At 34.2% G+C, this 24709-nt stretch overlaps 1 protein-coding gene across 1 annotated transcript in view; it reads left to right on the forward strand.

The window, feature by feature from the left end:
- Positions 1-24709, forward strand: part of Smp_124500 (ADAMTS peptidase (M12 family)) — a gene marked incomplete at both ends in the record, with an annotated part of 79481 nt that overhangs the window by 53807 nt on the left and 965 nt on the right. The window contains 6 exons of the mRNA XM_018790731.1: positions 2690-2866; positions 4194-4332; positions 5711-5802; positions 9724-9815; positions 14525-14763; positions 19596-19687. Coding sequence (XP_018645973.1) covers positions 2690-2866; positions 4194-4332; positions 5711-5802; positions 9724-9815; positions 14525-14763; positions 19596-19687 — 831 coding nt within the window. The remainder of the gene's footprint in view (positions 1-2689; positions 2867-4193; positions 4333-5710; positions 5803-9723; positions 9816-14524; positions 14764-19595; positions 19688-24709) is intronic.

A 24709-nucleotide genomic window follows, 5' to 3' on the forward strand; every position in this document is an offset into this window, starting at 1 on the left:
CGTGTGTAACACTTTTCACCAATGATATCGGTTCATTAAATATGCTATTGAACTACTGAACGCCAAGCCAGTGGTTCTAACAGTTTCGCGTTCTTCATGAGACCCGAAATTCCCAGTTCCAATCCCTTATTATGCTGTGGAGTTCTATGCTAAAATGAACCAACTTTTCAGTGATCTCTCCTTTCCAATGGCCGTCTAACTGAGACCAATAGTTAATTTGAACCATAAACTAACAAGACCATCAGTTGAGTAAAATTTAAACATGTTTGAGTTTTGAACCCTTTACTCAAACACCATATGTACACATATTATTTAGTTCAGCGTTCGAGATTGACTAAACTATAGAACTAACATTCAACGTTTGATCAAGAAAATGTTTTGATTATCGGATTCCCTCATATACGCCAGTTATCATATTAAAAATGTAAGATGGATAAGAATATTTAAAAATTCTAAATAATAAAAATCATCTGAAGCTATTCTCTGTAATAATTTTGGCCATAATTCTTATTTTTTTACGACTTGATAAACATATGAAAAGTTTATTGGTTTCATGCCTATTGTCAAATGTGTTGATTCAAAACCAAGAAAGCATAAACTCTTTATTGACACTGGACTAACACATTTTACTGGTATAAATCAAACAAATACTATTTGTCAGCATATTGTATAACATTTTTTTGAATAAGTATTCATATTTCTTATTGTTAGTTTATGAGAACTCAGTGATTAAGTACTGATTACACTACTTAGTAAATGTAGTACAACGGATCCTACCAAAATAGCGAATCACAATATACTTAGCACTTCGTTCTTCAAATAACCCCGTGAAATAAAATATTGAAATTTGAATTGCTCAAAAAAACTGGTTTGTTCTTTTTCATTAATAAACCGACAGAGTTTAGACAACTAGAGAAAGCACTAAGACGGACTTGACACGCATGACATTGATCACCACCAAGTGATCAATCAATCGTGATTACATCTCAGTCCTGCAGAAGGTCGGTCGTGGTCTGAATAGCTCAGTGGTAACGTCTCTGACTGTGAAGCTGGGTGACACGGAATCGAATCCGTCAGGGAGCACCAGTTGGCTCAAGATTACAGGTACACCTTGCTGACGAGTGCCAAATAGCACGAAACCGGGGTCCAGGGTTTCCTGTTGACCACCTCCAACCATCATCTTATCTCAACAGAGAAAGCAACTTCTTCAGCAAAGAGCGATGATCATCAAGATATGTTTTTCATATTAAAAATTAAAATAAATCACTAAGCTTAGGATAGACAAATTTCACGAAACAATCGACTTGTAAGTGTATATTATAAGTAATGAGATTTTTAAGAATCGGTTATCATAGTCGTATACATAAGAAGCAGTCTCGTATAAGAAATATTTATTCTATTTAATTTCATGATAATGATCATTTGTCAAATGACATCTAATAACACTTTTCATATAATTAAGATTTGTGGTTTGAGATTACTCCAGTTGAAGGTAGTAAATATAATAAACTAACTTAAGTAAGACAACCATTGGAAATGAAGAACCAACTGACAGTTGTTTAGTCCTGTTTTGATACTACGCGACAGCTATCAACCACGACTACATCAATGATAAAACACAGAATATTTCGTTGTCGAAGATAATATATTATCTCAGCACAACAGGATCTCAATTCATTGGTCTAAATTTCTAACGTAAGTTCTTACAATGCTGATCAGTCATTATTTACTATCATCGGTAATATTTATCTCTGAAATAATTATTGGTGAATACATGTTTGTTATTAATATAGTTTATCGATGAAACTTGTTCACCATGAAGATTTTATACAGTAACACGAGTGATTGTAGTTGAATACAGTAACTGAATATAACAGAGCACTGGTTACTTATTAGTAGACTATTAGATGGTAATATTAAAATAAGACATTCTATAGAAGGATATTTACTTGAATCGCTCTGAAATTTGATCTAAAACTAATTTTTGCATCAATGAAAAATACATTCAGAATTTTTCAGTAATATTGATCATAAATAACGGTCACTCTTCACTGTTATACTGACGTGATGAATAATTTTTTTTCATTTTTGAGTACGATGTGTTTGAATTATTGCTTGTTTTTATCTAACATGGTATATTGATAAGTAAAATAAATCTGAAATTGTTTAACGAATGGTTGATCCTTATTAAAACTATCAAACTTAGAAAGTTCTGTTCTTGAATTTTGATAATTTAACACCATTCTGATTAGAATAAATTGATAACCGGATTCTTTATCATTCGATTAGAAAATATCGTTGAAACATAATTTACAAGTTAACCATCACTTTTAATTATGGTTTTATGATAGACTTTTATGAATAAATGCAGCACTAGCTGAAACCGACTTATGGTGCGATAAAGTGGTTGATCACTCTGCTTGTGTTATTTAAAACTATCCTATTAACCCTTAAAAAATAGGTGAGATAATATGATTTACGTAGAAATAATCCATCCGTCTGAAGCATAGATAACGAATCATCAGAACAGAAAGTCTTCTAATTTAGTAAACACTTGAAATGTACTTGCTGAAGTTAAAGTGTGAAAACCTTTAGTTTTACAACTCAAAATCACAAACAATTAGTCTGACTTTTTAGAAGTTCAGTGTTGATCTCATATAATCTTCAAATCAATTTTTCTGTCTTTCAGTGCAATATAACAGGATGCGAATTGGCCAAACGTGAAAGAATAATCAAATGTCTCAGTCCAAGACGTGGTCCAGTTCATGATACGGCTTGTAACCATTTAGAAAAACCATTGAACTGGACCATTTGTGAATCGTTTAAATGCAAACGATTTGAATGGCGTACAGGATCTTGGAGCCAAGTAAGTCAGAAAATCAATTCTTCTATTTATTACTTAATTGTATTATATTGACTTGGTCTAAATGAAGGTATTGGGTCATAAGAAAATGGTACTAATTAGTAGTTTCTTTCAAACTACACAATATTTTCACTTAACTAAATAAAGCTCACTAAATTTCTATATATATTCATCTTTTAGTTACTTATAATTGATTGCATTGTTCGTCTGTTTGAATTGCTAACTGGGTATCTGAATGCAATTCTGATACTGCTCTAGTCCTCACAGTTCATATGTCTATGTCAATATGATAATTGATTGCCACAATGTTTATAGCACTTGAACAAGGATATAGTTATTGAATGTCACGAAACGTTAAAAGTATCACATATGCAAATATGATGTTAACTTGGAAATAGAATTTTCTTATAGATACGAAGCAGTTTTAAATACTTGTAGTTATAATTCCAAGTCATTTAGGGAATAATAAAATCAGTAAAAGTATAATAAACGGACGAGCAAATCAGAATCGAGAATGCAACTTTTAAGCTTTTAAGCTCAATTCAAGTATCATGTTCAACGAGTGGTAGAAATATTTTTATGAGCTCCTCAAAATGTTCAGAATAATAGAAAAACATTACGTTTTGTAACCACAGAGTAAAAATATTAGTGTCAGACGTATTAAATGGTTAGTTTTGTCTTTGTAGATTGTATATAATAGGAAAGTCAAAACCATCATTAAATCCTAAACCCTTAATCCTGAAGCAAACCCTAACCTGATATCACTACTTTTTCTGTGACAACGAATCATATACCGCTTCTCTAATTTTTGGGAGAAATCCGTTCATCCATATGGCTAATGAGCATTTTTACACTACAGCTGATGTCAGTACGTGATGAAAACCTACACCACAAGTTCTTAATTTTTTCCCTAAATATCTAACCTTAATAAGGAACAATATAAAGACTCACAAATCTGTCCGAGTACTTATCTAGGTTCGAGAATATAGACAAACCATATCCATAAAGTTGAGTTTACATTACCATTATTGTTTTGGTTTGGAGGCAGAGTAACCTGCAGAAAACATTAATAGAATTACTAATTATGTGGAATCGGTTTACTCTGTTCAATATTATCGTTTTCTTTTTGGCAAACTATCCATCTATAAAAGCTGTGTTTCTCGTTGGCTAGAAACCAGCTGGAATTCGTCGCGGTCTTTTAAAGCTCGTCACTATCTATAATTTTACCAAAGCTAAAATAATTAAAGTTTACCAAGTTCGTCCAACTTAAAACTTTTTTAAAGCTAATCATATTTTCCTCTTTTTATTTTATTTCATTTTTTAATCTCAGTGTCCAGATACTTGTGTATCAAGAATGAAATATCGCCAAGTAAAATGTGTAGATGATTTAGGCAATGAATATTCAGAGACTTTATGTCCAGCGAATCTGAAACCCAGTAATCGTGGTGTATGTCCAAATTTATGTTCAGGTATGTGTATAGATAATTTGAATATTTACATTTGATATTGATAATTGATAACACGAACTGATTCTAGTTAGATAGCAATTAAAACCAGAGAGTATCTGGATAGTTATTTTGTCCTAGTGTGAAACTTCACAATAACGCCCATCCTTAATCCTGCCATAGGGAGAGCCCAGAATCTTCAGCCTTAGAACTGAGGGTTTGTAATGGCTCAGCTTCGTTAATCAATCACCTTGATAACCGTTATTATATAAATCCCAACGGTGTTTGGTATCAGAAGGCAATAAGAAGCGGTGACTATGGTTTATCAGCTGATTGCACAGATCACAAAGCTTTAAGCACACCGAGAGAGTTTGAAGCGGAGGGGCGAATAGGTGTATGCGAACAAATATAGAGACGAATTTATGGTCAAATTGAATAATGACACAGCAAGGCAAAGGTTGTTAATATAATTTAAGTACTTATATACATGCTAGAGAGATAATATGTGTGTAGGCTGTCATGTGATCAAAAGTACACGTTTATTCAGACAAGATAGTGATCATAATAGTACAAAGTAATAGATGAGTTATTACTACTCGAATAAAATTGTCTGTTAAGTAAGTTAATAAAAGAGCTTAACAAAAATTAACAATAATCGAAATTGATTGTAGAAGAGTTGCTATAGATCCTTAGACGAAAACGTAGACCAACTTTCTTTAATTTTCATAGTGTGTCAGTTAAATAAAAACTGTTTAAGAATTGTTCGATCATTACAAAATTACCATTCTAGTAAAATTATATTAATGACCTATGAATTATGCAATCACACTTCAGGCAATCAATCACAAAGCAGCGATTGATTTTCCAGACAAAAAAGTTACAATCTTCATATCATATTGGATGCACGTAAATTTAATTTGTGTATTTGGTCATAAAATGGCTTTAAACAGACCACTTTCATTATTTGTAAGGGTTTGAGTTTTCTCGTTGATCAGTATTAACTGACATATGCATAACTTCAGCACCTAAATAGAGGTATCCCTTCTTAAAGAGTCCCAAATTAGGATGACACATGCATCCTGTAGCCCATTTCTTACCAATATTCAATTTTAATAAGAAGGATTTTCATCACTGTTCAAAGCACTCAACTTATTCAGTCTTTAATGGGAATTAATCATTGTACGAAATCTAACACAATTACTTTTAATTCATATCAATTCATTTAGTTCATCTTGCGCGGATTACCTTAATAAAAATTTACAAGTTCATAAAAACGATTTATCTATCACTACTAACGAATGTGGTGAATAACTTACTACAATTTTATGAGTTTACTCATTTAATATTTAGAAATCTTAAGGAAGAAACTGTTTTGTACTCATTTTTTCTCATATTAATACAGATATCCCTAAAAGTTGTCGTGAGTTAAAATATCGTTATCCTTCAGCTGATGATGGTACATATCAATTATTAATTGAACAATCCTTAGTTTATGTAGGTTGAATCCTTTCTTTATTGTCAATGTTTGTTTGTAATATGTATAGATTCTTACATAATTTTGGTGTCTTTATTCATTTTGTTAATTGAATGTTTGACACGATAAGTTTCTATAGGTTTAGTTTGATTAATATTTCTTTAATTTATCATCCTGTATGTATATCGTACACATGACTAAGACTAAGACTAAAAATTTATTAATAAACATATTATAATCATTTAAAGATCCCCATCATATTAAAAGACTAATATTAGTCTTTTAATATTATAATCAAATCTCAAATTCTGTATAATAATGGTATAACACAGAATTGTTTTCATTTATATATATATATGTATATATATATATATTTATATATTTATATATATATATATTTATATGGTTAGTTTACAATTGACTGATCACTAAATAGTGACCAACGTCATATTTATCTAGTTTTTTGGTGCCTCTAAGATTCTGTCCCTTAGGTTTCAGAGTAGCCATTAATCCACATGACTAGACTTCTCTTGCATTATGTGAAATCCAATGTAATTGAAAGCAGTCCATAGAAAATTCGGAATTTATGTTTCCTTTTGGTTAACATTTATCAGTAATGTGTACCTTTAACCTTGTGGGAACTGGTACTCTATAAACGAGAAATATTATCCAATCGACTATCCAGAGGGCTTTGAAATATATCTGAGTGATAATAACTTATACAAAATCAAATGTGTATGACAAAGCTAATAATTCCTTGAAAAAGCTTGGACCAGATTGCCAGACGAAACGTTGGATTTACTACAAATTCATTCGCTGAGATTTTATAAATATATTATTCCTATTTAACATGTGAACAGTTATTAAAAGTAAAATTGAGCGACCAGCTGGTGAACAGAAATTATTTACATTTACTCAGTACTAAATATAAATATAAGATATTGAGACAACTAAAAATGATTAAAACGGATAACGGATTTGATTTATTGGCATACAGTTGTAGTCAAAGTTCAGCGAACACTCAATAAACTTGAATTCAAATATTTTTCGAGGACATGTAACAAAGTATACTTTTCTTCTAAGTGTATCTCACATATGTTGATTAATGTAGTATACATAATTTATTTTCACTACGGAATTTATCTGAAATTGATAAAATTCACAAGAATCACAAATGTAGTTTGTTCAGTGATGGGTAATTAAGAAGGTAGTCTTAAAAAAAAGAATAAATCCCCAGTGACAACCATGATTAGCTGCGGAAAATTTTTCAAACTTTAAGTAAAAAATTATGACCGATAAATTTCAACTGTGAGATAAATTTTATCAATAATGGTAGACGATTATTACAAAATATCACAAGTTGATTGAATTCCAACTCAATGTACCAATAGTTATCAACTTACAGATAAATCTAAAGGTCTTAAGCTAAACCCTAATGTTGTCAGAGCTTCATGTTGTTGAAAAGTTACAGACTAAGGAGAAACAAATATTTAGTAGTCCATATTTCGTAGTGAATCAAAAACTAACGTCAGGTTATAACGATTTCAACATTGATCTTAGTGATGGTTTCTACACAGAGACTTGAAACTAGTGGTTTTAGCACAAAACCCCCTTTGTGTTATCCAATCAAATATTAGGTCCAGATAAACAATAACTCATCCAAACGTTTGTAATTTCTCGTTCCTGATATTCATGACTCCTGTTGATCAATCTCTGTTACCATACGTACATTCCGAGCGGACTACCTTAATTCATATTATATTCAAATAGTTCAAACAGTTTTGGACTTAACGGGCTTCAATTCTTAGTAGCAGTAGATCACCATTACCTCCAGGCAGGAACCTAGGTATATTAACGAGGAAAGAGGAAAAAGAAAAGAGATTGGCAAGTTCTAGTACGATACTATCCTTAGTCCTTAAGAATATGTCAAGTTTTCTCTTAAAGGCCTTCTCGAAAGTCGCTTGGATTAGCTCAGCCAGCAGCGAATTCCAGCATTTGACTACTCTTAAGGAGTTGAAGTTGTGTCCCCTAAGGTTTGTGTTGAGACACTAAGCTCAAGTAGGTGTTTAAGGGGATACCCAGAAGTACTTAGGATGCTGTGTTTTATTAGAAGGTCACCTGTAAGACACTTTTACTCTAGTGGGCAAAAGTTCAGTGTTTGGAGGCGCTCTTCATAAGAATTGAATTTAAGTCCTCGAACTGATTTCGTGACTCACCGTTGGATACGTTCCACAGGGATTTGCGTTCCCGAATATCAGAGCCCATGAGGCCAGGGTCCGTATTTTCTGGCACACCTTGCGCACTGATATATCTTCCGCGAAAAAACGTCTCGCGAGATCCCTTAGGAATGTTGCTGATGAGATTGCTATCAGAATACAGTATATCAGGCAATATTCTTGCATTCTCATCTGATTTCAATAAATGACTTGCCAGTAGAACATCCTCTACATCGGCAGCCTTAGTGAGCACTACGCGAAGTAGTCTTGGTTGGTTTCGACGCTTGGAGTCCTTTCCTCAAGTGAGCCGTGAAGTTCGAGCTTCCTGTTTGACTTTTCTCAGAGCGTTCTGTCATTTTTGTCCTGCTGACTCAGGGGAAGATCAGGGCTGTCTTTATGATTATGGGAGAATCATCGCGAACCGTGATCGTCTTCCCAGGTTTTCGAGAACGTTTCAGATGAATCCTTATTGTTTGGTAGTTGAAGCGAGGTTTTAGATTCCGTGATGAATCGTTGGACAGTCTTGAAAGTAGACTGTACGGCCAGATCACAACTTCATTTCACCACAATACCTGGGATGTTCAGCTTCTTAGACGGTGACACCCGGTCCTTTTTGATGAGGGTTCGATCGCCTACAGAGTTTTTGAGGACTACTATTGCATTCAAGGACCCTGTTCTGGAAGACCCAAGTTTGCTGAAGAAGTCTAATGCTGTCGATGTTATAATGGTGCTAAGCTTCAGCATATCCTCACTGGTATGGATGCATGTTTCGTCTATACTAACATTGTCGAGGTCCCTCTTCTTTCTTTACCGCGCGCCTTTGTTCGTTTGCTCGTTTTAGGATTATCTTTTTCAGGTCTACTAACGACCTCTTTCACAGACCTGTCAAGGTAATGATGATGGTGCTCAGCCAATCCTCAACATCCATGTTCCATATGCCGTATACTCACCTACGACCCGACTTATGACATCTGTCGTTAGCAATTACTGTAAGGTTTGTGAATGCTTCGTGGAACCAACCTTTGCCAAAAGTTACAGCAAAACCGCATCGGGGTCACTTGCATGAGTTCTTCATGACTACAGTGATGTAAATTGTTTTATAGATCCAAAAGTCTACAACCGTAAAACAAAAAAACCGTACACTCAAAAAAGATAAAATGGATAAAATCGGGTGGTACTAAGTTTTAGGATAAACTAAGACTAATTCTGACGTGGAAAACTGAAGAACCGAATAGTAAGCTGAGGTAAAACCATAGTTGACTATTAAGTTGGGTAAAACTCAAAAAGAAAAATAATCTACCAAACATAAAGGTCAGGACAGATTCTTCAGATCAGAAATGTTACTTTTGTTGCGTAAAGACACAGCAGAAGTTTCAGAAATGGAAATCACGTTAGGACTAGACTTCCCCTTCGTAAAGGCGCGTGTGGACAGTGCCATATTTCATTCACGTATATATAAATCCAATTTACAACCGAGAACTTGTTTTGTTAATCAATGAAACAATTAAAACCATACTAGTGATTTTACAAGCATAAATGTGTATTCGCGATACAGACTGACTGATTATTATTTCATACAATTGAAATATTCAATTTCAACATAGAAAATGTATTTAAAAACAACTGAACTAATGAAGGCCGTCAACGGCTGAATTTTAATAACACAATTTCATAGTTTATTGTTGAAATTTATTGAAATTCGATATTTTTCTCCATATTTTGTAGATTTATTGTGCAGACATGGAATCTTCAAACCCGTCTGAATATATCACTTTACGTCAGATTAACTATGCTGCATCATCAGAATTCTTACAGCCGTAAGTATAAAATTCTACTTTGTGTTTGTTAAGGGAAAAATTCTTGGAATATTTCTTTAATGACTGTAGCTTTATTAGTGGGAGATTAAGTTCGAAATTTGAGACGAAAGATATTTTGTTAGAGTCCCATTGGGGACCTCTACACTGGGACTCAGGTATTTCAAGCTGAGGAGTCCCAGATAAAACAAAACATATATCTTGTATTCCAGATTTATCCAAAATTAATCTACTCTATAAATCTTGTGATATAGTTGATATATTGAGGCACTTCTAACATGAGGCAGTATGTTAACTAAGGCTAATAAAAATTCAATTCTCAATATCAACTAGGGGATAACTCAAACTACTCTTAATAATGCTGATGGATTCAGATTAATCCTTTGATCTTTTTTAACTATATGTTTGACAATAGAGGACGAAGAGTGTTTATTAATTGTCCTTAATGTTTTATTGGGATGTTTTGTAAAATACTGCCTTATATCGGACTTTGTTTAGCAATTATGTGTGTGATGATATGCATTACGTGTAGAGGATTAGTCGTGACTCGCATAAAAATATGGGCGAGTGTGCACTCGAATGGTTTCAAAAATGGACGATTCCTAATTAGAGAATTTGAATGACTCTTTCTCCAAATATCTTGTTGAAATAGGTTATTGGACTGATGTAAAATTTACTCTTTGTAGTGTTGTTATAAAAGTAGTAAGTTGCGACAAATACTTAATTCTATCGAAGTCTAGACTATACAAGAATTAAAATGAAACATTTTAGAAATAAACTCCATAATGAAATATTTTGCTTTTAGGAAAAAATGACAATTTCGTGTTGCACACAAGTTCTCTTATGTATATGTTGAATAATTTATTTACTCCTAAGGGCTATTTGAATCATTGTGCCATTGATTCAAAGCATTTTAAGTAGAGTTGCGTAAAGGAAAGCTATAGGAACTAGGGCACTCATCCCGTCCTATTTGAGACTGGCCAGCTGGATGCACAAGTATCTCAGTGTTGCTGTTAACACTGAGAATCAAACCCATCACCTTCCATTTCAATCCCTCAACATATTATACTCTTAGCTACTGAGTCTAAATAATTAATTGTTTGTCCAACGGGCTCAGAAGCCAAATGGATAAGGCGTTGAACGTTTGAAAACAAAGGCACTGAGTTTGAACCACAGTATGGACATCAACACTGAAATGTTCAAATACTCAGCTGACTAGTTTCAAACAGAAAGAAACGAGCGTCCTGGATTCATCTGTTTCGATGAGTTGGTAGGTTTTTGGTGGTGTTGTATTTTCTGAGCTACGCGGTGTAATTGAAAAGCTTCCATATTCGTTCTAAACATCATTATCAAGGCTTCTATTCCGTACACGGCACCACCCAAATAATCCACCTGAGCTGAGAATCTTTCCAATGATTTCCGACCGACCGCTGTTGTGATTTTCGGTTCATGTATCCATTGATTTTCCAACTATCATACAAAGTGAATATTTTTAATACGTACTGAAGAGCTTTAATCACATTTTGATGTTTTTTTCAACCAAAAGCAAAACTTTGAATAAAAGTAATCTGATATTCAACATATTTATGCAATAAATAAAACCTAAAGCATATTTCACAGTTAACTTCCGTTTATAAAATGATACTCTTCGAGGACTACTACCAATAATTGATGAAGTAATGAAATAATTGATGAAGTAATGAAATTTAGACAGAACTGAATAACATTTTAGACCTGAAATCGGATGTCTGACCAGTGAAGAACCATAATTCACCCCCTTCTATCTAGAGCTACATTCATGTCTTTGGGGCTCTTAAGACCAAATTCTAAATCTCTAAATTTCAACTCAGTAGCCTGAACATAACAAGCTTGTTCTGTCTGGTGATTAGATTGTAGATTTGGACAACTCCTGAGTTCCGAACTCTGGAAAAAGAACTGTCAATGGCTACTTAGTTAATATCAATCGGTGGCCAAAACCTCCATCATACTAAACAAAGCTACATAGTCCACTCAACCAAATTTTTACTGATGTGAAAACATATAGATTGTTATATTTAGAAACGCCGATAATCCACATGTTAGAACAGACTACCAAATCATAACTGTACAATCATTATAATCCCGATGTAATTTACGGAAAACTGATTAGTTTATTTTTAAAACAAATTCATGATAGCTAATGGAACCATATTGTACATTGGAAGTACGAATATTTTTCTTTTATAACTTTAGTTAATCTTCTCGCTTTGCATTTATGTTATTGATTAGCAAAACTGAAAATAAATTACTGTAAAGCATATCAAATAAATTATACGGAAAAATGTGAACACTTTGCACTCCTATCTTGATTTCGATTAAAATTTTCGCTTGTGTTTAGGATATTTTACGATGCATATTGTTAGATACTATTGAAAATCATGTGTAATAGGATAATCAACCACTACTTTGGAATACTGAATTTTAATTCCAGTTCAAATAACAATCATCGCGACCCCCTAGTGATTTTATATTCGGTGAATTCCTGAAGTTCCATTAAGAAGTCATTACTGTCATTATTGATGGCGTTTGGTAATCGCTTCTCTATATGACGAATCGATTAAAGCTTAAAATGTGTGTCGCTGAACCTTAACTCAATGGTCTGGTAATGAAGACTCTGGTTATAATCCGTGGTAGGGTTGCGGATGACCGTTACTGAAGAGTCACATTCTAGAACAAACTATTTATGGTTTTCACTTTTAAACATTAGCATTAAGATAAGGAACGGTAGATATCTGTGTTATAATTCAAGATAAATGTAAGAATCGTGTTGATTGCAGCTCATCAATCGGTTGATGAGAATGGCGTGTTAGTGATAATTTGTCGGTAAAGTCGAATTACTGGTTCAGAAACCTGAATAAAAGGATGATAAAATGAAAGAATAAAGACATTCTTGTTTCCCCTGGTAAAATGATATATTTATTTGTATACATAATACCCAACACAGTAATAAACATGATTCTCATCCAAGACATATGTCTGTTAAACAAAGACTAAACAATAAGCACTCGAAAATCTCCATAAACCCTTTATGATAATTAAATATGATTAAATATTAATTTGAAAAATACATGATTGTGAGATACTGATTTGGTAGGCTACTCACCAGTCTATGAAATTAAATACATAATTATCAATCTTGTTAATTACTCTTTATATAAATCCCGAAAATTGATATTTTTACTATCATAAAAAAAAGGCTATACTGAGTTTTAATTTAGAGTGTATAAACAAATTATGCAATTATATCAAAGATAGTGTAGCGGACAAGAAGACAAGTGGGGGCAATCGAATGTATTTGAGCACAATATTACAGACTATCTCACTAAAATCTGACAACCATGTAGTAAACAGTTAGTTTACAAACTATTAATCAATTGTCTAAATCTTGACTGTTCCTTCTGCAAATATCAGTCCATAGTCTCCGATTATTATCATTCATACATTTTCATACCAATCGCATTTCGTTTCCGTTCTTACCTTATCGATCTCCTACTGAAATACATTCAATGCCCGACCATCGCAATACACTACTTATGTGGATATAAGTAATCCACACCACAATAGGATATATGTCTGAATTTATAATGCATTTGTCTTTTGATGTTCAATCTGTATTTAGTATCAAGCGCTTTTGAGCATTCTTGCTTTCATTTAATAAGTGAATGCTGTATATATGAGCATAATTTTCACCGAAGATTTCGTTTCAAGCTCTAACTTCTTTAACTCTATTTGCTCTTTTTATCGAACGATTCTGAATACACTACAGTAGTGCTTCCATAGAAGACAAATATGATTAGATCCAATGAAAATTACACTATTGTATGCAGCACTCATAGACTAAATGAGAGGAAAAGTCCTCAAAAAATGGCAAATATTGGATTTTTGTTGAATGCTGGAGAAAAAGCTGGTTAATATCACGTATTAAATTATTGAACAATATAAAAGGCTAAACGTATTTAATGTAAAAAGCTTTCAATCCATACTCATAATGCTTATCACATAAGAACTAGAGATTGCATTCTATCGATTTCGCTGTGAATCGTAAACTTTTTATTTTACAAACATTAAAGATTGTGTTTTGGATATTATGATTATTCAGCTTACAAATACTTATACACTTTATTTTCCACTTAAACATTGTACACTTGGCTCAACTTGGATTATACACAGAAACTCACTTCTTGAAAATATAAATATCTCAAACTATTACAAAGATTTTCTCCTATTTTCACGCTAAACTAATATTAAAAAGTTAGAATACCTAAACAATTCCTAAAGCAAATTGAAGATTTCTTTCAAAACAGTGTACATTTGGTCTATAATGATGAATGTTGCCACCATAAATATTAATACTCATCGTACAAATATTTAAGTCAAGAAATAAACTCAGCTGTATTTATCATAAAAAAACAGTCAGTGAAGGTGGTCTATAAACTATCGACTAGTTAACTAAAGTTCTCCTGCGCGCCTAACACGAATAAGTCTCGTCACATCACAACCAAGTGATTCTGCAAGCTATTTGTTATAGAACGCCATATCTTAAGTACGAAACATAACTAATTTCTGTTTATTTTGTAATGAAAACTGACATTCGTCTCATATAGATATATTGAAGATAATGGTTTTATTATAAATGGTTGATCCATAACTTGATTTCTTGTTTACATACAAAGGTATCCTGATTTAAATTGGTGTCCTCCAGTCAATCAGAATGCCTCAATGTTCAATATATCTAAAAATATGTACCAACCAAATTCAAATCTTGATTCATCAAAAGATATTCCTGAATCATTTCTAACTAGTATGGAAGTTAATAACGTCAACTGTCCCAGTTGTCCAACAGTGTCGAGTTTAGTATCAAAAACATTTTATAACAAAGTCCGATTGGATATATACAGTTTAGAAGTGAAAAGTTAGTTGATACATTATTTTCTTATTTTAATGTTGTTTGGAAATGCATAGATATATCGACAGGTAGATAGATAGATAGATAGATAGATAGATAAAAGACTTACTATATTTGACCAACTCGACGTGTAGCTCTTCCAGGGCAACTGCCGATCCCAGGCTCATGTAAAGGAGGAGGGTTGGGCATGGGGTCGACAACCCCATCCTGTAGAAGACAACCTCGCTAAAAAACGCTAACCAGAAGAAACAAATTAAGCCATTTAAAATCTGACATGGGAGTTGAAGAAAGAATCATGAAGCCTCGTGATAAAATCCCAGATTCTTCTAAAGCCACGAAGCTGATGCTTCTTCTAACAACCAGAGCAACACTTTTTATAGGTACATGGAATGTCCGGGCAATGTGGGAGACCGGGAGGACTAGTCAAATATCAACGGAAATGGAGATACAACTTGGCAGTACTTGGAATCAGCGAAACCCATTGAACCCAAGCTGGACAGCAAAGGTTAGATATGGGAGAGATGCTTCTCTAGTCTGTTCACGAAGAAGAAAATGCTTCGAACACTCAGGTAGTTGTCCTAATCCTGTCCATATAAGCACAAAATGCACTTATAGGATGGGAATCTCATGGATCCAGGATCATCGAAGCATCACTCAAAACACATACAGAAGTTAGCAAGGACGACTGTAAAGATCAGTTCTAGGAGAGGCTCTAATCGATCATAGAGAAGTGTCCAGGAAAAGATCCGACTATCTTGATGTGAGACCCAAACTCCAAAGTCGAAATGAACAACACAGAGTATAAAGATATCATAGGACGACATGGACTGGGAGAAGGGGACGAAATCGGAGAGTGATTTATGTGCGTTCAGAAAAAGGTTATAGATGTCACAATATTCTCCAACAAACGCAAACACGAAGCTGTATGGGTCTCACCGGATCCCATTACAGAGAATCAGATCGATCATATTTGCATCACTGAAAAATTCGGAAGGTCGATGGAAGACAAGAGAGCCAACAGAAGAGCTGCCATAATTTCAGATCACCACCTGGTGGTTGCCAAGATGAAACTGAAGCTAAAGAAATGTTGGACAGCTGGATAAACAGCATTACAAAGGTTCAATACACCATTCCGTCAACAGACTGACAAACTCAATGTTTCAAGTTAATTCTCAACAACAGGTTCCAAGCGATACAAGATCTACTTAACAATGAAGAAACTATTATGGAGGGCAATTGAGAAGGGATCAAAGGAGCACTACCTTTGTCGTACAAGGAGATAATCAACCGCAAGAAGAATTATCACAAGGAATGCATCTCAATCGAAACCTCGAACAAGATTCAATGAAGGAAGAAGAAAAACAAGACAGCAATTAACATCAGTCGAACAAGAGCAGAGGAAGTCAAGGCACAGGCTAAATACACAGAAGCAAACAAACAAGTGAGAAGGAAAATTATAGCCGACAAACAGAAATACGGGGAAGACCTAGTAACCTCAGTGGATAATGTTGCAAGAGAAGAAAAGATGAAACAACTATATGATACAGGGAAATATAGTAAACCAGAGAGACCGGTCAAGTACAAAGTAGGCAAGTAAATGACTGAAATTCAAGATCAGACAAACAGGTGGGTAGAATACTTCGAAGAACTCTTGAATGTACAAGTGTCATTGAATCCACCGAACATCGAAGCAGCACTTACTGACCTTCCTATAGATGTCACTCAACCAACGATCGAAGTACCCAGGATGACCATCAGACAAAGCAAGATTGAGAAAGCAGCAGGATCTGACAATATACAAGCTAAAGGAATAAAAACAAACACAGAAGCAATAGAAAACATGCTACATGTTCTATTCAGGAAGACTTGAGAGAAAGAACAAGTGCCGATGGACTGGAAAGAAGGACACTACATCAAGATACCAAAGAAATATCCGAGCAAATGCGAGAACTACAGAGGCATCAGTTTGCTGTCAGTGCCAGGAAACGTTTTCAACAGAGTGTTGCTGAGCCTAATGAAAGACTCAGTAGACGCCTAACTTCGAGATCAAAAGGCCAGATTCCGTAAGGATCGGTCGTGCACAGACCGAATCACCACACTACGGCTCATTGTTGAACAATCAATTGAGTGAAACTCGTCACTATACATCAACTTCCTTGGTTATGAGAAAGCATTTGACAGTGTGGATAGGAGAACATTATTGAACCTTCTTCGACCCTACAGTGTACCGGTGAAGATCGTTGACATCATCCGGAATTCATACGGCGAACTACACTGCAAAGTGGTTCATAGAAGACAGTTGACAGACACATTCCAAGTGGGGACTGGCGCCAGACAGGGCTGTCTACTCTCCCCCATTCTCTTTCTTCTGGTGGTTGACTGGATTATGAAAACCTGTACAGCTGACGAGAAGCACGGAACAAAATGGACTATTTACATGCAACTAGACGATTTCGAATTTGCACATGACCTGACACTTACATCACATACACAACAACAAATCCAGGTCAAGACAAACAGTGTAGTAGCAGCCTCTGCTTCAGTAGACCACAACATACACAATAGAAAAAGAAAAGATTATCAAATACAGCACAGAGAACACCAACTCAATCACACTTGATGGAGAAACTCTGGAAGATGTGAAAACTTACTCGTCCTTGAACAGCATCATCGATGAACAAGGAGTGTCTGATGCAGACGTAAAGGCGAGAATTGGCAAAGTAAGGACAGCATTTCTACAGTTGAAGAATACATGGAATTCAAAACATCTGTTAACCATTATCAAAGTGGGAATCTTCAATACGAACGTCAAGACAGTCCTACTGTACGGAGCTGAAACTTGGATAACTATCGCAACCACCACTAAAAAGTGCAATTATTTATAAACAGTTGTCTACGCAAGACACTTAATGTCCGTCGACCGGATACCATCAATAACAGCCTACTGTGGAACAGCACAAACCAACTCTCAACTGAAGAGGAAATTAGGTAAAGATACTGGAAGTGGATAGGACAAATATTAAGGAAATCATCAAACGGCATAATGAAGAAAGCACTATTTTGTAATCCTAAAGGAAAACGAAAAAGAGGAAGACCAAAGAATACACTGTGCCGAGAATTAGAAGCAGACATGAATGAAATGAATAGCAACTAGAAAGGATTGCACAGGACGGAGTTAGATGGAGAATGCTGGTTAGCGGCCTTTGCACTTTCATAAGGGGTAACAGGCGTAAGTAAGCAAGTAAATAAGTTTGATGAATTGCACAAAGGACAACACGATGCTCCTATAAAACAAAAAGTTTGTAATAAAATACTATTCAATCCTTTTTAAGATATCGAACCTTTTCTCTTGCCACAACACATTCCACACCAACGACTCATTCCCATACGCATTTAAATAAACTTAAAATTTAATATCCTAAAAATGATTGGTTGCTTCATGAACCTATTTAGATTTTCGATGATTTTCCTAAAACTGTTCGGGACAGACTCCCGAGCAATACATGGAGGTCATTTTTAAAATTCCAATAGTTGAAATTATCACAAAAATAGTTTCCTTTCTGCAGGTTACTAAAAATTACAGCTTATGCTGAAATAGTCCTATATAAAATTTTATAACAATTTGTTTCCCATCACTCTTACAAAGGTTGATGAATTTGAGCCATCTAAGTTTTGTGTTTTGTACAAAAAAGCAAATTCTATTCAACGATAGCAAAGTTTATTATCTTTTAAGAAAGAAAGCCCTTCCAAAATTTCAATTTTTCAAGATTAAAATTTTTCTGTCAATTACAGGTCGATGATTTATTATTCATTAAACGGACATGATCAGTGTGAGGATCATCATAGGTCACCATTGAAAACCTAGAAGCACCGAACAGGTTTGCTGTTCTAGCATGGGGACGCCTCAACAGTGAGCATCCATGATCCATGTTTTCAGTGGTGGTCTAACTTAGACTGATTCGTGACTTCAACCGTGAAAATATTACAATCTCCATAAATCCTCAAACTAGTAACAATCACATCACCACTAGTGACCAGCTTCAAGATGTAACTCCTGGAATTCTATTGAGAAGCCATGACCAGTGGAGTCTAATCCATGTTGAGTTTGAGACAGTAATCCACCTTACGCAATAGATGAAGGGTTGCGCAAGATCACAGATTGATTGAATTTAGACATTAACACTGGTGAATGCCGGCTCAGTAGTCTAGAGGTTAAGCGTTTGCGCACGAGATCAAAAGTCCTGGGTTCGACACTTGTGGGCGGGATTATGGATCCCCACTGCTAGCGAGTCCCATACTAGGAAGAAAAAGCCGTTCAGTGTTTCTAGGTTTAAGTGGTGGCCAAGCTTAGATTGATTCGTGACCTCAACTGTGAATATGTATTTAATGCAAATATAGCTGAGAAAAATAATCGAAAGTATGTTTTTTATAACCACTATCTTAAGAATTTCTGCAGGATTTTGCTGTAGGGACTTTTAAGAGGAAAATTTAAACGCATTATCTGAAGCCCGTTAAATAAAAGACAATTCTTCAAAGGTGGTAATAACAGAAATATTATGCTTCAATGAAGGATATCTGAAAGAAATAAACAAGGAGCAGGGAACAGTTGTTTTTATATGCTCAAAGTGCATACATAATCACGTATATGATATTTTCACTTTCTAAGCTTTTATTTCATTTTAACAGTTAGAAATTCTTTCATAATATCATAAAATCATATTATGTAGCATTAAATCAGTAAAAACATCATTTACCACTTAAACTATCTCTTTTTTTCCGGGGTTTGCAAATAATAAAACTGATCTACTTGATTAATTAAATTTTCTTAACCATTTTAGTTAATGATGGACGATTTTCACATACTCTCGGTTCATCGATGATGCCGTACGGGACTGCAAAAGATTGTTTTTCGTCAACCGTTTGTCCTCAGGTTAGAATTGTAATATTTATTAACTAGCTATGAACAGTATCGTGATAAATTCACTCTTGATAAACTACATGATTATAAACACACTTTGAGAACGACTCTGAATTATTTGAAACAAAGACTATAACGGTGGGTATTTACGGTTATGGAAAATAATCATTAAGTATAACCACATGACAGAAACGAACCAACAGTGATGTTTAAAAAACCACTTGATTTTGAAGCCACTTTCTTAGCCAGTAAGCAGAAAGTCTAGAAATCTAAAGTATTTTACCACGGAAGTAGCAGTGGATGATAGAGTTTAATGTCTTAAAGAAGTCTAGTTTTCCAATCCTTACCATCTGTTTACTATTTAAATATTATAGAGATATCGCTACACAACCTCATTTATCTGAGGGCGAATATATTCATATTAAAGCCTCTGTAAAATCGTTTCCATGCTTTAATTAGATTTACAGGAAACTAGCTAAACAATTAGTTAAACGGACTGATAAGATAACCATGTAGAGAAGTCATCCATGTAAATCGCATCAACTTTAGTATTTCTAGTTCACCAGCTCGCCAATTATTCTTCGGACCATTTTTGACTTGAAAACGACAGAAAGGAATTTTATTTCAACCTTTTTTAATATTCTGAGCACTACAAAATGGTGTGTTTTATGATGTTAGATAAAATTTATCATTGAATTCCGGGCAGTAGTTTAAAGTAGTTTTCTGCACTCTGCGAGCTCACTCAATGATCTGCCCAAGGTTATTTAGACATCAGATATATTCTCATAATTCAGATTATGAATTGATCTTAGCTAAACTATTATTGAAAACCTTATAGCACTGGATCCCCTTCTCGTCTAAGTATCAAACTCCTCAGCTGTGCCCATCCACGATCGCACATCTGAGAATCGAATTCAGGACCTTCGGCCTCGCGTACAAACACTGAACTCCCATACCAATAGTTAACATGTGCTCAATAATGAATAGCTTCAACATGCAACTCCTAGAGTTCCGTTGAGAGGCCATGATCAGTGAAGTTAAACCACGTCAAACTTGAGACATTTATGCACCCCGGCGCAATAGATGAGGGTTGTGAAATACTTACATTAACACCGTTGGATACTGGCCCATAGGTCTGGAGGTCAAGTATTCTCGTGAGAAACTGAAGGTTCTCAATTCGATTCCTTGCGGTGAGGTTGTAGATATACACTGTTGAGGAACCCCACTCTGGGGCAAACTAGGGCTCTAGATTTTTAACGGTGATATGGCCGATATCAATTCGTGATTTGAACTATGGAAATTCTACAATCTGAACAAATCCTCTAATACTAATAGTATTAGATATATATTAAATAACATTTTCATTACCCAATAGCCATCAGTTTAGTGTACTATAATATCACATACGCTGTTCTATTAGTTAAGCAGATCATATTTTACTGAAGATATCCTTTTTCAGTTATCATCTCCTAACTCACCCTTTAACCAAGTGAACAAATAATTGGGCGGTGTTATGTAAATTTCAAATGTATGTAGTCATTTATTCATAGAATAATTTAATGTTTTATTGATTAATTTAGGAGAGTAGCTCAATTTTGAGGTGATTTTTATCGTTTGCTTAATACTGCTTGGGGATCATTGAAAACTAGAAAGCATTGGAATGATGTTTTATTTTAATCTGAGACTCCTCAGTAGTACCCAACACAGCATCGTTAGAGATGGAATACAGGATCCTCAAGTATCTTGGTGACCGTATTACCATTCAGATCACTGAGTATAAATCTAATATTCCACACTTCTATTTTCAGACAATTTTATATGTTGCTCCAGAATCATCTAGTGCTCCCTAGTTTGCAGCACGTTCCTGAGGTCAATCCATGTTGTAAAGCCTACTCAAAATGGTTTATCAGTATAGGGTTGTGAAGATTGTTGAGTTTCACTGAAATCATGAACCGATCAGTTTTTGGACCACCGTTTAGAATCTGGAAGCAACAGACACCCGTTTCGTTCCAGTACGGGATTGAAGTGCTTCCAGGTTTTCAATGATGGTCCAATACTGATCAATTCATGATTTTACTGATATAATGTTTCTACTGAACTGATACAAACTATTAGTTCAGAAACATAATATAGTTAATCCATGGAATTTGTATTACTATTCCCATCTAGTCCTTGAATTCAGAGCATTCCATTTCCCCAACACTTTAAACATAGTTTTAGATTAGAAAAGCAACTGTTGTTGGGGGCAGTATTAAGGTTTGGAAAATTATTTTACTATGAGGAAATTAATCAAATGCCATTATTCGATGATAATTTATTTGTAATCATTATAAAAAACTATTACAAAATACTGTCATATCTAATTGTCACTGATAAGTCACAGTTGAGTAAAGTTGAGTTTCTTCCCCTGACTTTTAGTTAGGAGCTATTAATACCGGTTGAAACAGACCATCCAGACAATTGTTTCCAACTGAGTAACATCCATCAAATGTAGCATTACATGTTTAGCCGTATAGAAGAATGACTGTATTTCATTTGAAATGATCGAATCTGATCAACAATTAGCGTAAAACAGAAAAATTGACAATATACATTAATAAACGACCAATTTGTATCAATAAATAACTAAAGGAAAGCTGTAGATTGACCAATTTAGCAATTTTACATCAATGTTCATCAACACCATTTTTAATGTGTGTCACATTTGAAAAATACTTATCAGAACATTGTAAATTGTGAGATCAGTTATTGAAAATTCATTATCAATAAACGTTGATTTGTAATTACTACTAGTCTTTGAATATTAAATACTTAATTTTTTTTCATAAATTCATTTTAATCAGGGGAAATTTCAAATCGATTTGAGAGGTACAAGTTTCAAAGTGAGCGTTAAAACACGTTGGACCAGTAATCAAATTACTAACGGTGTATCTCATATTCACCGATTGCAAGTATGTCCATTTAAATATTAAAAAAAATATACGAAACGTTGAAATTACAAATGTTCGGTGGTTCAGTCTTGTATTTGATTTCTTTTAAAGACATTAATTTTTTCGTCTTAAGTCGGTATCGATAACATAAATCTAAAGTAGTTCAGCTTCTATTCAAGAATAGAAAGGGGTATTTGAAAAGTCAACTGATTCTCATAAATTCAAATCATAAGTAATTGTTCAGTTACAAGAAATGATCTCAATCATTATTGTTATAATTACTAAAACTAAATTCAAAATAAAGTTCAGCTGAAAGGATATTCCTTTAAATGATGACATTTAAGAAGAATGCACAATAATATCTATAGGTATCTGTTGATAATCATCTTATTCAGAACCATGTATATTTACTTGATCGTACTAAAGAATTCATGATATAAAATATTCTATATTATAGCGCTAATACGAAAAATATATGCATAAAATGTTTTTCAACAGTGATTAGCTTCCAATTATTTTCATTTCCAAACATTCTACTTCTTTGGTACTATTTTCTCAGAACAATATGCACAAATTTCATCTTAATCACATCTCATTTAGTCTCCAATAGGCACATAGGAAGGGGAATCTGACAACCAATGTGGTGATTTCTAAAGACTTTTTTAGTAATTAGAAAAATCATATGTAAGCAGCTCAGAGAATGCCTGAATGCATTTGGTTAACATGTACAATTAACCAGCTAGAACAAATGTTAAGAGAAAGCCTTAGGAATTAACACCGTTAGATCCCAGTTCAGTGGTCTAGAGGTTAAGCGTTCGTGAGCGAGACCGAAGTACGTGGGCTGGATTCTCGCTTGCAGAGTTGTGAGTGTGACTTACTGAAAAGTGCCATACTACAATAAAAACGGCCATTCAGTGCTCTAGAATGTAGTTATTAGCATTAGAATTAACAACGGAAATTGGGACGGACTCACCTGGGTCATTGTAAAGTGTTCGGTTGTTGCAGCTGGCTAGTATATGAATCATTTATTTATCAATCTTTTTCAGCAGATTGTAAACCTTCCATATTTGGACGAACATATTTTTGTTTAAGCAGTTTCATCATTGTTTCTTCTTCATACGGTCTAGCTATTCTGCACCGAATACTTTATCTACTCTCTTCTCCAGGTTTTTGAATTTTGCAGCAATAATAGAACTTATGTTTGTTTCAAGGTCTTGACATTTTCTGCTTGAGCATCATCATAAGAGAGTTTTGAAGTTGTGCAAAAATCTTCGCGCTTCGATTCTGTAGTTAACAAGTTATCAAGTATTGATTTGAACCGTGCTCAGTGATTAATAAGGAAAGCTACCCCTTAAGCATTGTTAAACTCTCTAGACCTAGGATAGGTGGTCCACGATCAATGATAAGGAATTAACAATGTAAGATTGAAGATTTATTATTTCTAATCAGCAAATTACAACACCCAAGAATCGGAAATTTATAACCAGTAATATTCGAAATATAAACTTTGGTAGGCCTAATTACAGCATCGAGACCTCATGGCTTCAACTTGTCAACTGACATAATGGATTTGATACTACCAGTATCAACAACAAAATAGTGAAAAGCACCACTAGATAAATATAACCGTTTTTGAATATGAAGTGCACTATTGCAAGTTGTAAGTAAAGATATTATATGATTATTAGATAACCCAAATCAATAAGATTTGAATTACAAAGTATTCATTGTGGCGAAATGAAGAGTAGTTTTACAAAGCGACTGGATGTGACCCATCTTACCACACTTAAAGCATTCGGCATGGTGAGACACACGAATTACGCAATTGAAATTAACCACAGGATAAATATTTGCCGAACTTTTGCTCATCCCCATAACCCGCTTTGAAATCCTTTGTTGAGTAATTTTTCATATTTCTCACTAGAATAGGAACCATCATTAAACAAACGCGAGCTTGAGCGACCCTGGGAATGTAGTTCATCACGACGACTGAGCAAAGTACTAGAAGCTTTTACTGACTGAAAATCAAGCTCATTTACTGCCTAACAGTTAACACATGTTGTTTTAATTCCCTGAAATGAACTTTTGGATTTCTGAATAAATT

Source organism: Schistosoma mansoni (genome assembly GCF_000237925.1).
Source record: "Schistosoma mansoni, WGS project CABG00000000 data, supercontig 0037, strain Puerto Rico, whole genome shotgun sequence".
NCBI lineage: Eukaryota > Metazoa > Platyhelminthes > Trematoda > Strigeidida > Schistosomatidae > Schistosoma > Schistosoma mansoni.